General features: G+C 43.2%; 5 protein-coding genes across 5 annotated transcripts; 1 reads left to right on the top strand and 4 right to left on the bottom strand.

The window, feature by feature from the left end:
* Window positions 1–67: 67 nt before the first annotated feature.
* ndufb3 (NADH:ubiquinone oxidoreductase subunit B3) lies at window positions 68–1,370 on the bottom strand. The gene is made up of 3 exons (XM_086128604.1): window positions 1,286–1,370; window positions 410–538; window positions 68–312 (listed from the first exon to the last, which is right to left on the bottom strand). Exons 2-3 carry the CDS (start codon window positions 535–537, stop codon window positions 162–164), a joined length of 279 nt encoding a protein of 92 aa, XP_085984730.1. The 5' UTR covers window position 538; window positions 1,286–1,370; the 3' UTR covers window positions 68–161.
* Window positions 1,371–1,599: 229 nt separating this feature from the next.
* On the bottom strand, window positions 1,600–4,731 carry pecr (peroxisomal trans-2-enoyl-CoA reductase). The gene is made up of 8 exons (XM_086128602.1): window positions 4,592–4,731; window positions 3,704–3,837; window positions 3,450–3,615; window positions 3,119–3,200; window positions 2,679–2,775; window positions 2,487–2,597; window positions 1,988–2,099; window positions 1,600–1,898 (listed from the first exon to the last, which is right to left on the bottom strand). The coding sequence occupies exons 1-8, from the start codon at window positions 4,701–4,703 to the stop codon at window positions 1,816–1,818; spliced, it is 897 nt and encodes a 298-aa protein (XP_085984728.1). The 5' UTR covers window positions 4,704–4,731; the 3' UTR covers window positions 1,600–1,815.
* Window positions 4,732–6,720: 1,989 nt separating this feature from the next.
* rpl37a (ribosomal protein L37a) lies at window positions 6,721–8,221 on the bottom strand. The gene is made up of 4 exons (XM_086130054.1): window positions 8,147–8,221; window positions 7,658–7,786; window positions 7,428–7,510; window positions 6,721–6,885 (listed from the first exon to the last, which is right to left on the bottom strand). Exons 1-4 carry the CDS (start codon window positions 8,147–8,149, stop codon window positions 6,822–6,824), a joined length of 279 nt encoding a protein of 92 aa, XP_085986180.1. The 5' UTR covers window positions 8,150–8,221; the 3' UTR covers window positions 6,721–6,821.
* A 192-nt stretch (window positions 8,222–8,413) lies between these two features.
* On the top strand, window positions 8,414–10,109 carry cfap410 (cilia and flagella associated protein 410). The gene is made up of 7 exons (XM_086129655.1): window positions 8,414–8,623; window positions 8,702–8,720; window positions 8,830–8,876; window positions 8,980–9,209; window positions 9,288–9,438; window positions 9,518–9,599; window positions 9,691–10,109. Exons 1-7 carry the CDS (start codon window positions 8,544–8,546, stop codon window positions 9,853–9,855), a joined length of 774 nt encoding a protein of 257 aa, XP_085985781.1. The 5' UTR covers window positions 8,414–8,543; the 3' UTR covers window positions 9,856–10,109.
* On the bottom strand, window positions 10,110–14,747 carry orc2 (origin recognition complex, subunit 2). The gene is made up of 15 exons (XM_086129653.1): window positions 13,748–14,747; window positions 13,507–13,665; window positions 13,204–13,287; window positions 12,791–12,880; window positions 12,676–12,707; window positions 12,538–12,595; window positions 11,978–12,291; window positions 11,792–11,901; window positions 11,584–11,716; window positions 11,377–11,473; window positions 11,145–11,291; window positions 10,893–11,064; window positions 10,739–10,800; window positions 10,538–10,656; window positions 10,110–10,311 (listed from the first exon to the last, which is right to left on the bottom strand). Exons 1-15 carry the CDS (start codon window positions 13,815–13,817, stop codon window positions 10,228–10,230), a joined length of 1,731 nt encoding a protein of 576 aa, XP_085985779.1. The 5' UTR covers window positions 13,818–14,747; the 3' UTR covers window positions 10,110–10,227.
* Window positions 14,748–14,857: the final 110 nt, after the last annotated feature.

Raw genomic sequence — 14,857 nt, 5'->3', positions numbered from 1 at the left:
AAATAAACCTAACAGTGTGGGAAGAACCGCACGTAATTGTGTAGGACCAAAAGGTTAAACCATGTGGTTGATCAAAGAGACATTTAATGAATGAATTCAGAATAACAATAGATTCAAGGAAGAGGTGATACAGGGGACAAGGGTGAGGAATATAATGTGCATTAGTGGGAGCCCTTCTTTGGTGGGAACAGGGCATATTCAACAGCTAGGGCAACAGTAAAGGCAGCAAAGCCCCATTTGAATCCTTTCAGCAGCACATCGGACAGAGTGACAGCACGCGCAAAGCCGCCAGAGTACCTCCATGCTTCGTTACTAAACAATGAGAGATAGACACAATTGAGTTGGCAATCAATGCGCTATTAGCGATTTCTCAAGTACTGTATTAAGACAGCTCTATGTAAACGCTCACCGGGCCCATGGGTCCTTGAGGCCCCTGGCCGCCAGCCTTTGCTGTGTAAACTCCAGTGGAGTGCCCTCAGTCTTCCACTGTCGCCAGTCTGGCATGGACATCTTGCTGTGGCCATGGTCACCTCCCATTCTGACGAGTGTATGAGAACATATTTCACTTCCAAGCCCAAACTCAACATACTGTATTTCCCTCAAAGTCCAGCGACCAAATAAACTGCTCTGCCTTTTTTTAAAATGAATGCTGTTATAAAGTTAGGGAAACACATATTTGCATTTTATAAAGCCTCACTGGAGTCATTATTGCTCCCACCCTGAACAGATCTAATTGTCAAACATGCGGGCGAACAAGGATGCATGAATATAGAATGTTGTATCTCTCTGACCTCGAGTTCGTTGTACTTGGCCATCTGGCTACGTTTTAACGCCAAAGTACACAATCATAACACGACTAACTGTATGTCGTCAATCTTTAAGGCTCAAAAAATAATTAAGGCACTCCATTTTACTCCTGTAAAGCGCCTGTGACAATAAGCAACAGCCAAAACTACCGTCGAGGTGATTTCATAAGTATTGTAACAACTAACACACATGACACTTGATATTAAGTTAATGACACAACGTTCTGTGCATAGATACCTGTTTGATTTCAATAATGTAAATAAATAACACCTCAATCCATGGCTTTAAATACACTAAAATAACATTTTGCTGAACCTAGCATAGCTTGTTACTTGTGACTAATCTTTAGCAATAATTGCAACATTTTTCTGGGGTACTAAACAATCATGTATCAACAAACCATTCCTGTTTCATGTGGCTGAACAACGATAGCGTTTATCAGAAACATCGTTTTATAAAAATAATAAAAACACTGTACCCGGATCCTGTGTCGTGACCTCTGCTTCTGGGCAGTTACGACAGTTTCGACTGCAATACGGCAGAAGTATGGCAAGCGGTTTAGGACAAAACAAACGCCAACGGCAGGTTTGTTATTCATATTTTATTTAAATAAGGAAAAGTAATAATGCACTGTAGTGTGTCAAGGCAACGTCTCACAATCAACGACATTGAAAATATTTAGGGGACTTATCACCTGTCTTTTTTTTTTAACATAATGAGGCATACCGGTAGTTTGCGTGCTGAGCAAAACGTTTGATACTGTTGACATAGTAAAATATCAGGCACAGTGTATCACCTAGAAACAGTAATTATATTTATTTAACATGTACAACATGTTACACATTATAGTAATTGTCACAGATAATTAGTTATTCACATTCAAACGTTTCCAGTATTACAAGAAACCCCACAATTGTATAATCATAGCATATCTGTGTCTTGTCTAAATCAGACAGCACTGTATTTGATGATGACATGTTTTTGTGGTATCATCGTGGGACGAATGAGTTACAGCTTGCTTTGGGGATTGAGTAGGTCCTTGAGTGCATCCAGGTTCTCCCCATCTGGACTTTCGGGCCACGCACTATGATCTAGACACAGAAACACAGTAGAGTAAAACGCAATTGTATGGAGCGGAACAAACAGTGCAGAAGGCATGTTGTGACAAAATTCAACATACTGGGTATCTCCCACATGGAGTGGTACAGACTCTGCCCTGCATCAACCCTCAGTGTGGCTCCAGAAATGTAGGAGGCGGCAGGAGAGAGCAGGAAACAAACTGCAGATGAAATCTGACCACACAAACAAAATATGGACAAAAACATTGCAATTTATTGTGCTTTGGATATTTGTCAAAGATTGCACAAGAGAGCAGCGATGACTTTGTCGAGCTGTTCTGACAAGACCACATTCCTGAATTTCCATAATAGTACTGTAGTCTCTGCCTTATCCTGATATTCAATGAAACATTTCTACCTTAACCGCGGTTGAAGTGATTTGGGAAGCTTCATTTAGACAAAAGTAGTGCTCTGTTGCCATCTTGTGCCATATAAAGGAAATTATAAACATATTTAGTGATGGCAGACATTTTGACTATTCATTGAAGGGCTTGGTCCCTCCCGTAGATAGTGGGGGAACACATGAGTGTTATGGTATCTTTAAATTGTCACAACTCACACCTCTTCTGGTACTCCAAGTCTCTTTGCAGGACTAAAAGGGACAGACATCTTGAAAAGGGTTGGTCCGAGCTCCTTGTAGTTCTCCATTGCCGATTTAGAGAAAATTGTGCCCTGCAGCCAAACGTACACCAGCTTGAAACACCAAAATATCAAACATTGATGGAAATGGAACGAGACAAGCGTTGTGCATACCGGGGCAACAGCGTTGACCCGGACACCTGAGGCAGCCCACTCAATGGCCAGGCTCTTTGTTAAGTTATCCACTGCTGCTCTGGCTGCGCCTGTGTGGCTGTCGGTGAGACAACGGCTGTGTTTGGAATTATCCATTCATTCCCTACTCACTATTGAGAATTTTTGGATTAGATGACTAGTGGACCATACACTGTATTATTAGCATTAGTAGTAGTAGTAGACGGAGGGGCGTATCAAATATTATTTGTAGTGTATGCTTTGGGTCATTAAAAATGGAGCTTAATTTGAACGTCCCTGATGTAGGGTAAGAACTTGACTCACTGCACATTCAAAGCGTGTTTGGTGAGTTGACTAAGTAGTGGATGAAGATGGATTCCAAACACAGTCGAGGGCTCTATTTGAGGTTTGGACCAGTCTACATTTCAGGGATGACTACTTACGCCATGCCTGGAAAGCCTTTCCACATGTCAGCAATAATGTTAACGATCACACCTCCATGTTGCTTCATCCATGTCGTGTACACTGTGGAGTGCAACTCAAGGTTATTGGAATGAACAAAAATGAAATGATCATAATTAACATTAAAAAAGAAATATTTCCACTAACGAACTAAACAAAGAGCAAAAATGTCCTTTGTTTTTATCTTTGTCAATGAATTTCACACAAACTACAATGAAAAACCTCAAGCGATGATAACTCTGGTGCAATCCTCAACACTGTCATGTATTATCTTCAAACACGGAGCGTAAATGCGAGTAAATGCTTCCTCACCCTCCTTGCAACAGTGGAAGGTGCCAGTCAAGTTTGTGTCGATCACAGCTTTCCATCCTTTCGAAGTCATGTGCTCTGCTGGACTGCTGAACTGACCGCCGCCGTTGTTCACCAAAAAGTCGATGCGACCATACTGCTTCAACACTGAGCGTACGAGAGCCTTCACCTGGAGTGGAATCAGACAAGCACTCTGCATGACTAATTTCAATTTAATGAGGTCGTTGTCATCAAAGTCAAAGGAGTGTGCAGTGCACCTCATCCTCGTTACGGATGTTGCAAGGTAGAGGAGTGACACATGCGGGGCTGGAAGCTGGAATTTTTTGTCTCATCTCCTGGGCAGCTGCCTCCAATCTCTCTGCTTTTCTGCTGGAAATCACCACACTGCAACCTGAAGACAAGTTTGGGAGAGATGACCTATTACAGTGCAATGAATGAAGACTCAACAACTATGACTTCAAATGTCCAGGCATGGCTCCAGGACTTTTTCTCTCTCTGGATCTTGACCGATACATGGGGAGGATGGAAGGTGGGGCATGGGTGGGCGTGGGGGTTATGAGGGATCTTTAGAAAATAATTTATGATACTTTTGAATATCAAATGAAATACTGTGGGGGCTAAACTGGGGCTACGCAGATATCTGGTGGAGCTATAGCACCCCCGCCCGGTCCCATATGTATGTATCATTAGAGAACGGTATTTACAATGAAGTACAGTGCAACCGTGATAAGGATATTTTGCCTCGCAGTTCTCAAACTAGGGTTAATTCTCTGCTTTTCTGCGTGGAAGTCGCAGAAGTCATGAGGCCAAGCACTACAGAAAAACGAATGGATGGATATGGATATTTGAAAAACTAAAATGATTCTGTGTATCCTGTTGGCTACCGACGAGTAACTGCATTGACAATGGAGAGGACATTTGCTCACAGTGTGAAACGCTACCAGGCCATATTGAACATGTAAATACAAATTAATGCTGTACTATGCTGGAATGTATGCCCCTTAAAAACATGCTGAAGGCGTCCAGTATTTACTGAACAGAGCTAGTTTGTCGAACTGGCGTAGACTAAGTCAGTCCGCCAACGTTTCTTTTAACGAGTTGGGACGACTGGAAAGGGGAAAAAAAGACAAAACCACACGACTCACCCAATTCCACTAGCTCAGTAGATATTGCCTTTCCGATGCCAGTCGCTCCACCGGTCACTATTGCAACTTTATGGTTGAACAAACCCGGTCGAAAGACACTGCGCGCAGCCATGATATTGTCTTTTTTTCCTGAGTCAACCCGCGCCACCTACTGTAGTGTAGCAGTATTACAATCATTCAGTACTTTGACCTATGACCAGCAACTGGCGTACCAACTCAAGGTTATGCTAAATTTATGCAGCATCATTTGTTTTGTTTTTTTGGTTCCATTTTAAGTGCGGTATTTATAAGAATCCCACTCACAAAATTCTGCTAACAAGCCCAGTCACAACTATATCTTAACACAAATATGTACAGTATATATTTTTTCATAAAGTCCCATTCAAGTGACTGTTTGGCAGATTACTCAAATTACAATCCCACTCAAAATAAATGCTAATTCAGTGACCCGATGTAGAAAGAAAATGTACACCCTGAACAAACTCAAGACATGTCAACCTATCACTTAAAAAAATTAATCCACTCGTCACTCAAAAGAGAACGAGATTCCCATGTGATACCAACACTTGATAATAGCAATGGCTAAACCAGCAAAACATTTGTGTTAAATTATAACTTTGTAGAACCTGTGCTTCAAAATATAAGCCTAGATCTGGGAATTTCTCCATTGTGAGACAAATAAAGGTTTTGTTATAATAATAATACATTTTATTTATAAGCGCCTTTCAAGACACCCAAGGACACTTTACAATAACAAAAAACACAAAACAATACGGGTTGAGCAGCGGCAGCCAAAACGCGCCAGCGTTCACTCAACCCAAAGGTCAGAAAGAAACCACAGGGGAGGGAGAGAGGGAGAAAAAACCCACGCTCGAACTACCCTCATTTTGAGGATAATTTGAGTGAGGCAAAAAAAACTCCTGCACAAGCATATGACAGTTACAACAGGTCACAAGACATAAACAATGAAGACGGTGAATCAAGGGAATGTATGAGGGTGGGGGTGATGGTGGGGGACTAGCTTCCGTGCATATTTTCATCAGGGGAAGGTCAAGATAGCAGATGTTGTTTTGGTAGCAGGCTGCCCAAGAATTTAAGACAGCCTTGAGTCCGTGGCTTATGTCTCTTTAGTGGCGTCGATCAGCCAAATCCATGATTTCAGTCAGTAATTGAACACGGATTCGTTTTCTCCAAGTTGTTGTCCATCCTGCTGTGACGCTCCAAACCCGCAACAGTTTGTGGTTGAGCAGTCTGAGTCTGAGTGTTGGACATCCGCGTTATGCCATCCTTAGACCGGCAGCCTCGTCCAATAGAGCCGCTCCATCGGTTGAATTTTCGATAGATCAGGAAACTGCTCACACCAAACAGCAGCATACCGGTTATCGGAAGGCCGAAAATGTAGATGTCGTCTAAGTCCTCAACGGACAGTGTTGACAGGCACACCATTCTCCGCTTCCTCCAAGGATCTAGGGTGTACCCAGCAGCAAAAGTCCCCGAGGGGCAAGTAGGCCCCCCACTGCCTGCTCTTCTCATCGAGAAAATGTCATCGATGGCATCGAGAGACCAGCCAACCAATTCCATGTTTGTTTTTAGGATGAAAATACGACAGGAGGCTAGGAAAAGTCAGACAAAAGACAGCACAAGGACTGAGTGGCGAGCAGGGAAGGGTGGGGGTGGTGTGGTGTGGGGGACAGCGCAGAAAGCAAAAGCGTCCGCCTTCGTCGAGAGCCAAGCAAGAAGTTATCTTATCTGCAGATGATCCAACCCTGATCTGTCATTAATTGCAGCGTTGGTACATGGTCACATTTAAAGTGGGGCAACCGTGTGACCATCCAAGGAAAGATGCCTTGTACTCACCGAGCCTTTCCAAAGGGAGTGTTTTCTAAATGTATTTGCTCTGGGACACAGACTTTAAAAAGTTTCATCACATCTGGGAATCCAAACCACTGGTTTCGCATTGATGAATCGTAGATTGTTTTTTTTCAAACTGTGCAGCCATACATCATGACTCATTTCAATGTGGATGGGGTATTTTTTCCTTCAATTCCATCTGTTTTTGGCTGTCAAGACATCTTTGACACAAGCACATTTTGATTTCATTTATATTGAAAATGATGATGGACACAGAATTCCACTCCAGACACCTTTATTGTTGGATGTTGAGGCCAAGTCCAGGTTGGTTCATTTTTGAAAACAAAGTCCCAAATCCTCCAGTGATCATCTCACTAGTTTACTGTTCCTTCAACTCCTTCAGCCTCCTGATCGCTGACTTGACTGTGACGGCAGAAGTTGTGCTGTAGGGGGGGGTAAAATAAACAAATTTATATGTTACTTGTATTCGGGCCAACGCATCAAACTTCTGGAATGACAAAATTTACAATAAGTTACATGATATGAACAACTGACCCTTGTGAGGATGAAAGCGGTTTGGAAGATGAATGAATGAATGAATAATTGCAAAAGCTGCGATTTAAAAAGTCAATGAGATGCGGAGGAAAACGGCGGGTTTCAGACAGAGACATTGCAATAACAAAAGTCTAGGCTTTGTAGCTTGATGAAATTAAAGGAAAAAGTTTGACAGGACCATTTTTCTGAGATGAGAATAGCCAAATGTGGTCAGAGCACACACCATGTAGAATGAAGATAATTGGGCAGGACTTAACGCTTAAAAATGTATTGCTGTATGGTTTAGTGTTCCTTTTGGTTAGAATATTAAATCCTTAAAATCATACAAGTCTCCTAAATGTTGCATGTCTGCAGACAGCACATAGATCCATTCATACTACATTTTACCTGTGCACATTCAGCACATTTATTGGGTTGCAAATCAACTTACTTGTAAGTCCAGGCTCCTCCAGCCACTGTTTTCATGCAGGATCCGCAATGCCAGATACCCACAGCCCTCCTCTTCATCTTGGTCTTCATGTAGCATATGGAGGGGAAACATTAGGATACAAACAAGGACAGCCCGAAATCCCAGTAATTATGTCATGAAGTAGCCATGGCACTGTACATCAGTTCCATGATAAAGCCGGTTTAAAGCTTCACACGCACACGCAGCCTTACCTTCCCACAGAACGAGCAGGTGTATTTAGCGTGCTGGGAGATTTCAATTTTCTTCACCATCTTCCTCAACGATGCACCATAGCGGGTGCCATATTTACCAACGATCCCCACCTTCTTGGTGCGCTTGGCCTGAGAGGGAATATACAACACGTTCACAAATGAAACTTGCAAGTATTTATAAATGTGTATGCTATACAAACAGTCATATGATACGTATATGTACACCCGGACTGCTTATGGCTATGGAGAGAATCGTCGTGCTAATTTAGCACTGTAGCCGGGCACTGTGGAGTTTGTTCATGGAGGCAGCCATTTGTAAAACAAGACATGGTAGCATCGTTTATCTGCCAACAGTGGCTTTAGGAAGCAAAATGATGATGGCATAATGCGGGTTAAAATGGAGGGACGGCTTCGGATACATTGTTAAGTAATATTGACTCGGGAAAACATTAGATTGACATGGATTCAGAAGGGAACTTTTCGGCTCACCATCGTTTCAGTTGAGACGTAGATCCAAAGAGGAAGTAGGGAGCGCGCAGGCGCGATTTACCAGCCTCGTTGCACTGCATTGTGGGAATGGGAGTTTTTCAAGGTGGCGCACACACGATGTAGATTTAAATAAAGGAAATTCATTTCACTTTTACACATTTGAACTTTATTTGAGATGTTTTATACAACATTTAAACAAACTCAAATATTGTAAATGTTTCTTTGTTATTCTGTAACTAAGGACGCTGACTATATGCGCATGCGCATTCCTGTGTCGCGGATGTTTGCGTCCCTTCTGCCGACAAGAAATATTTGTCTTACAAACGCGTCCTTTTATCCTTGATAGACTATCTGTGTTAATGGGAGGTATTACTCATCAAGATATGTGGCCGAGTCTATGATGAAGCTAACACGTAAGCATGTTCTCACGGAGGCAAAGGCCTCCGACTTGGAGAGCGTGAGGAAACTGAACTGCTGGTGAGTGGTCAAATTTGACCAAACATGCCACAGATGTTTGTCACCTTAGTTAAAATGAGCTTAACTTTATTATTTCAGGGGATGCAAGCTGACTGATGTGAGTACAGACCCTGCATTCTGTCTCAACTTTACTCCTTTGGCCTGTCTGCTTCGTAACTCAATTATGATACGTTGACTTAAAGGTAGAATTATGCCATTCTCCCCAGGTTTCTATTCTATCTCAAATGCCAAACATTGAAGTGCTGACACTAAGGTTGGTTACGGCAACTTTCCCGACAAAGCAAGCACAACTTAATTCTCAATTACAAATCACGTGGATTTATAACTTCAAATGCAACATGGGTGTTCCTGTCCAGTGCCAACAGCATCTCATCCCTTGCGCCTCTGGCTGGATGCTTGTCTCTGTGTGAGCTCTACCTGAGAAGGAACATGATCGCCTCACTCTCAGAGCTTTGTTACTTGCGTCCGATGACACGGCTCCGAGTATTGTGGTTAGCTGACAACCCTTGTTGTGGGGAGAACTCCCGTCAGTATCGGCTGACAGTCCTGCGCTGCCTACCTGGTCTTCAGAAGCTGGACAACCAAGGTCAATACATATGTTCCTTTTGGAAGCAGCTTTAGCATTATGATGTTGCACATAACTTTGTTTTGTATGCGTGTACAGTAGTGACAGAGGATGAGACTGCATTAGCTCACTTGGAGGGCAAGGAGATCAGTGCACCACCAAACGCAGCTCAGCAACAGCTTTCTACCAACGGACTTACTAATACAGCGAAAGAGAACACCTCTCGCAGCCGTGAAGTGGAGGAAATCAAGTAAGCCCTGGGTGTCATGACACTCGCTACAACATGAAACCAGAAAAAAAAAATCCTCTTTTGATATTTGTAATGTCAGAGAGGAGTTGAGGATGAAGCCCCAGTCCAGAGACCAGTTCCCCTGTCTTCATTCTCAATCAACCAGATCATCCATGAAAAAGGTAGCCTCTTCTTTTTTTTTTTTTTTCCAGCAGGACTAATGAAAAAGTTGTCTTTTGATATTTCTCATTTGACTTAAACACGTCCTCGTAGACACACACGCTTGATGCAGTGCTGCTTCTCCTGAGGGACTTGGATCACGAGGAGCTCCGCATCGTGCACATGGAGGCACAGAACCGACTCAGGACTTTCACACTGGACTCATTAGAAACGTTACGAGATTCGCAAGCATCGAAATCCGCTGACATCCAACACTGAAATGATTTTTGCATGCATTGAGTCCTAAGTCTCACAATTAACTGTTCATGACTTGAAACAGGGTCACAACACCTGCCCCCGCCCCTCCCTTTTGCACTACTGCATGCATTTACAACGTTCACATATGCCCACTTCATGCTCGACTAAACAACAGATGAGTTTGTTGTATCATGAATACCTGCCTTACAAGAAGAAAATAATCTATGTTTTATGAAAGGTTAACCTATTTCTGTATTTAAAGAGATAACCTGCAATTTGCCTGTCCATTTTTTTAATGCTGCTTTCACACATCATATATACACTTCAATATCAGACAACCCATTTTTTTTGTCAGCCAGAAAAAGAAAATCAGTCCAATTCACAGCGATCATCTCAGTCAGCATCCTCATTCTCCAAGTAGTCCAACAATGTGCTTGCATTCACGGCAACCATCAGGTACTCCACACCATCCGCACCCTGGGGAATTAAATAAATAGCCGTAAACATGAATCGTTTGCCCCGTCCGTGAAAATTGCTGGAGAAAAGCAGTGGAAGCTCTCATTTTGAAAGTCGCTAAAGATGTAATTTGATGCCAGTTTTGTTTTTTGAAGTCACACGAATCATTCTCTTTGCTCAGTGAACAGTTTGTGTTGTCAGAATGCGTTGGACGTAACGGGGCTTCCACAACACGGCAGGACTTTACCTTGCGCGTTCGTATCAGTTTGTGGTCTCTGAACTCGGTCAGCTGAGTCCTCAGAGTGAGGTCAGAGTTCACCAAGAATGACTCCCGACAACGCTGGTAAAAATCTTGGAATGACAACCCTGCACGGAAAAAGAAGAAAAAACACTAACAGAAAATGCAAAAAAAAAAAAAAAAAGTTCTAAACACGGAATGAGCGCCTACCTGCATATGAAGGATTGTCTTTGTTTTCCAGCTGAAATTTCACCAGCAATTTGAAAATACCTCTGCAAAAAAAAAAAAAAAAAAAAAAAGAGGTAAACATTAAGAGTTTTGAGACTTGGTTTCCACGGAACTACAACGGAGGCGCGGAAGGTACCGTGCATTTGGGGTCAAGCTGCGGAGAACGTGCGTCAGGGAAGACAGAGCCAGAGCCCCCGTTTGCTGCACCAGCAAAGAGTTTTCATACGACGTCTCTTCTGTGTAGTGCTTGAATGTCACACACTCCCACCACAACCAGTTAAACTGACTCTGCTGAAACTGGTCCCACACTGGGCATATGGAGAAAACGGCGGTCAACTGGACAGCAGGTTCCAAAAAAAAAAATATTGACCAAATGTTCACAACCGACCAAGAGGAGCGTTGATGTGGTCAATAGTAGCCACCAAGTGAATGTTGGGGAGGGATGCCAGTTGCCCCAAGGCACTCTGGGTCTTTTCTCCTTGCAGCATTGGTCCATCAATATTATTGATCAACACGTAGATGTGAAGTTGCGGCCCTGCGTCAGGGATACCGTTTCAAACGTCAACAAATCCTGCAAACATTTTGCTGAAATTGAAAGCAGACGAGGCTAATGGACTCACGGTCTCGAAGGGTTTGGGCAATGTACTGGATCTGGTCGGACGGCGTTCGGAAACTCCCCTGGTGCTCAAGGACCTCACATGTCAAAGTGTTCAAAATCTGCAATCGCAGCGGTAAAAGGACCACTCGTTGAAAGACAATGTCAATCGCGTCAAGGTAAATTCAGCAGCCGAGATGATTTTGAGTTTTCTCTCTCAGCGTCGACTCACCGATTTCAGCGTGATGGAAGGGAAGAACCCGTTGATCACGAGGTGCATCTCTTCAGACAAGTGAGAAGACCGAAACTCCTCCAGCAGATCTTTCTTGCTGCCCAAACCGTAGAGCAGCACGCTGAATCCCAACCTTTTGGACACACACTTGTCCTTATACTCCGCTCAAGATGCAAGAACCGCCGGAGAAAGGCGCTCGCTCACTTACTGTAGCTGCAGCATCCATTTGCTAAAGTGCTTTTTGTGTTTGTCGTGGAGGTTCTGGATCTCTCGAAGGTAGCGGGAAGGTTCTCCTTCTAAAAGCTGGGTCAGCGTCTCCTGTAAAGCAAGCGACATATTGGGGATATTTGGACAGCGCCAGAGGCGAGCGTTAACATGGCCGATATGGATGTACCCTGTCCAATTTAGGTGTGTGTAAACGCTCGAGTGTGCGGTCCGACGTTAAGACTTTTGAGCTGCCGTGGGCCTCAAAATAGTCCTCAACCATGGTAGGCTGGTTGACGGGTTCAGGCGTGCCCTTGCCCTTTTTGGCGGGGGTCTTGTAGAGTGCTGCCGATAAAGCTTTGCGAGGCGTTCTTGGGGTCTTGTTCCCTATGTTGTCTTTCTTGACTTTCTGTTCTTCGTCCACCGCGACTTCATCCCCATCCTCCTCTTCCCCAGAGTCGGAGGGTGAAAACTCACTGTCGCTGTCTGATCGAAGGCTGGGATCTGAGCATGGCATCAAGGTTAAAAGATATAAATTACAAGTGTGAAATTTGAATACATCGCCCTTTAGTGTTTGTTTAGCTTTACAACAAAAGAGAAAAATCTACAAAAGGTAGAAATTTTTTGGGAACAATTTTGGAGTGAAGGCGTGTTTGCATGTCATTATCTTTGTTGACTGAGTGACTCGTAAAACCCATGACTCGGGGCACTCGTACGTCAAGGTCTCGCGGTTTCAACTGTTACGCTTACTTGACATTCTCTTCCTCAGCCTGTGTGGTGTTGTGGAGACAAACTGCACCCTTTTGTGCTGTCAGAAAAAGAAACAAGTGATCAAAATGATTCCACTTGGGAGCAGTGTTTAAAAAAAAAAAAGAGAGCAAGACTCACCCTCTGTGAAGTTTGTTTTTCATTTCTCTGGGCTGGACAGAGAGAAAAACTGCATTGAAGGGCGAGTGGAAAAATTCTAATCATGAGTCTCGTTACGAGGAGATGCTGAACTTACTGCGCCCTGCCCGAGTGGGGGTTGAGGGCTCGACGCTGGGAGTGGTGCTGAAGCTCACACTTTTCCCTGGGGTTCGGGCCAATTCATTTGCTATGTATAACAAACACCATATATGATGTTAATGGGGAGTACCATTTGACAATAAAGGGATGGATGGAGGAAGCATAAGTAGGTTCAATGTGGAAATATTCGGGTGAGTGAGGCATCCTATTAATTTGGGGATTTCGAACGACATGCAGGACAAGGTAGTATTTTAAAATCTTTGAGCACTGAATGTAACAGAAAAGTTAATCGTCTAAGCTAAACACAGTAATATTTGCAAACAAGACTTGCTATGCAACACAAATATTACTTGTGTGACTTTCGAAGATTATGCAAGCAAAACCGTGATCGAGGAGGATTAATGGACTCACCAGTCTGGGCCATGCAATGGCTTCGTTTGTTTTTCTGAAAAGTGAAAATGGACGATCCTCCAACTCTGGACATATCTTCGTCATCTTGAACAAGAAAAACACACATTTTAAGAAAAGGGTACCAAAGAAACCAACCACTGCACCCATTCAGCCAAAAAACAACTGTGAGGAGCCAAAGTCAGCTGGCATAGATTCTACCAAGTTACCCCGAAAAGGCTAAGCCACATTGCAAAAAAATGGATAAATGCGTTTAGAATTGTTATTTACCATTCTAAATTGTCACGAAGTGTCGTATCCCCTTACCTTCTGTGTTTCCTGCACAAAGAGCTTGAACATAGTTCAGCTCATCAAGGAGGCCACGTTCATCCCCCTCCTTCACTTCTGGATCGTCTCTGGATCGCCGTCCCATCGGGCTCTTAAAGGTGACCATCTTCTGAACGGTGCCAGAACCGCTTTGCACCTCTTTAAAACGTCAACACAGAACTCGGAGTCAGACCGTCATGCAGAGACAGAAATGGACCTTTGCATAACGTCTCAAACTTACCCTCCTGTTTGTCCACGATGTGCTCCAGAACATCTCCATCCCCAATGAACTTCACCTCCAACACACTCATGGCTTGCAGAAGATTGATCGATTACGTTACAGCACAACACACAGAGACGTGCAAACGGTGAAACTCGATGGACATAAACGAGCAAAAATCGGAAGACTTCTTCGGCAGGAGTAACTGAATGATAATGACTCTACCGGTCAAAATTGATAAAAACCGTGTGCTATGACAGGTTTCCGCGCCATCACGCTGAAGTTTTAAATCACGTGACAGGTCAAAGTTCCGATTTTGACCAATGAGAATCTGTATTCTAGTTAAACAGCATGTCCCAGAATGCATCTCGGTGTGCTGCATTCATGATTACATGGAAATAGTAACATTCAAACTTCAAACTTAATAAGAACACACTTACAAACGTAAAAAAACAAATCTACGAAAAAAAAACACAGAAACACTTCACTTATGTGGTACTGGCGTTACGTGAGAGTGTATAATTTGTGTTTTTCAAAGTGTGGCTAGTAGTACACAGGCTCTCTCGTGGTATGTGAAAGAATCACAAATTAAAAGCAAATCAAAATAACAATATTTTAAAGATTAAATAGAATCAACATATTAGAACAAAACTTGTACCCTTGCATACAGCCTGTTTCAACTTTTAGTTTTATGTTATAGTATTTCTACTTTAGCTTTTGACTTCAAATGGCCTTGCACCACCTTACCTCCTCCGCACCTGCCTCAGGTCTGCGGACCATACACTATTAAATCCATCCCTCTTTTTTTCTACACTGCTTTTCCTGAACAGTGTCGCTCGCGGGCAGCTGCTGGAGCCGATCCCAGCTGATGGACACAAGGCAGACTACACTCTGAACTGGTCGCCAGTCAGTCGCACAGAACACAGAGAGACGAACAACCATTCACACCCACATGCACACCGTCACTGAGTGGAAACCAATTCCACGCTGCCCGCACACAAGGCTGGCGAGTGTGGCACTACACCATCAGCGACCTACTTAAATACAAAAGTAAAAATAAACGCTTACTCTCAATAATATTTGTATATTATTGAGAGTAAGCATTTATTGTTTTGGTAAATTGGCACAATG

The sequence above is a fragment of the Hippocampus guttulatus genome, chromosome 14, assembly GCF_054856545.1.
Source record: "Hippocampus guttulatus isolate MCC_2025c chromosome 14, RoL_Hgut_1.0, whole genome shotgun sequence".
In the NCBI taxonomy this organism is placed as follows: Eukaryota; Metazoa; Chordata; class Actinopteri; order Syngnathiformes; family Syngnathidae; genus Hippocampus; species Hippocampus guttulatus.
The sequence above is the reverse complement of the archived record's forward strand: the minus strand, read 5'-3'. Positions and strand labels throughout refer to the sequence as shown.

What these genes read in the sequence shown, in the direction of transcription:
- cfap410 (XM_086129655.1), top strand. Translation starts at nt 8,544, where the DNA reads ATGATGAAGCTAACACGTAAGCATGTTCTCACGGAGGCAAAGGCCTCC. An exon ending in ATTGAAGTGCTGACACTAAG is followed by an intron (nt 8,877 to 8,979) that starts GTTGGTTACGGC and finishes GTTCCTGTCCAG; the next exon opens with TGCCAACAGCATCTCATCCC. An exon ending in CCAGATCATCCATGAAAAAG is followed by an intron (nt 9,600 to 9,690) that starts GTAGCCTCTTCT and finishes ACGTCCTCGTAG; the next exon opens with ACACACACGCTTGATGCAGT.
- pecr (XM_086128602.1), bottom strand. Translation starts at nt 4,703, where the DNA reads ATGGCTGCGCGCAGTGTCTTTCGACCGGGTTTGTTCAACCATAAAGTT. An exon ending in GACTTGGAGTACCAGAAGAG is followed by an intron (nt 2,100 to 2,486) that starts GTGTGAGTTGTG and finishes TTGTGTGGTCAG; the next exon opens with ATTTCATCTGCAGTTTGTTT. An exon ending in CTCCATGTGGGAGATACCCA is followed by an intron (nt 1,899 to 1,987) that starts GTATGTTGAATT and finishes TTCTGTGTCTAG; the next exon opens with ATCATAGTGCGTGGCCCGAA.
- ndufb3 (XM_086128604.1), bottom strand. Translation starts at nt 537, where the DNA reads ATGGGAGGTGACCATGGCCACAGCAAGATGTCCATGCCAGACTGGCGA. An exon ending in CTCAAGGACCCATGGGCCCG is followed by an intron (nt 313 to 409) that starts GTGAGCGTTTAC and finishes CTCATTGTTTAG; the next exon opens with TAACGAAGCATGGAGGTACT.
- orc2 (XM_086129653.1), bottom strand. Translation starts at nt 13,817, where the DNA reads ATGAGTGTGTTGGAGGTGAAGTTCATTGGGGATGGAGATGTTCTGGAG. An exon ending in CATCGTGGACAAACAGGAGG is followed by an intron (nt 13,666 to 13,747) that starts GTAAGTTTGAGA and finishes GACGTTTTAAAG; the next exon opens with AGGTGCAAAGCGGTTCTGGC. An exon ending in ACACACCTAAATTGGACAGG is followed by an intron (nt 11,902 to 11,977) that starts GTACATCCATAT and finishes CTTGCTTTACAG; the next exon opens with GAGACGCTGACCCAGCTTTT.
- rpl37a (XM_086130054.1), bottom strand. An exon ending in CCTGCTCGTTCTGTGGGAAG is followed by an intron (nt 7,511 to 7,657) that starts GTAAGGCTGCGT and finishes TGCTACATGAAG; the next exon opens with ACCAAGATGAAGAGGAGGGC. An exon ending in GGAGGAGCCTGGACTTACAA is followed by an intron (nt 6,886 to 7,427) that starts GTAAGTTGATTT and finishes CCCCCCCTACAG; the next exon opens with CACAACTTCTGCCGTCACAG.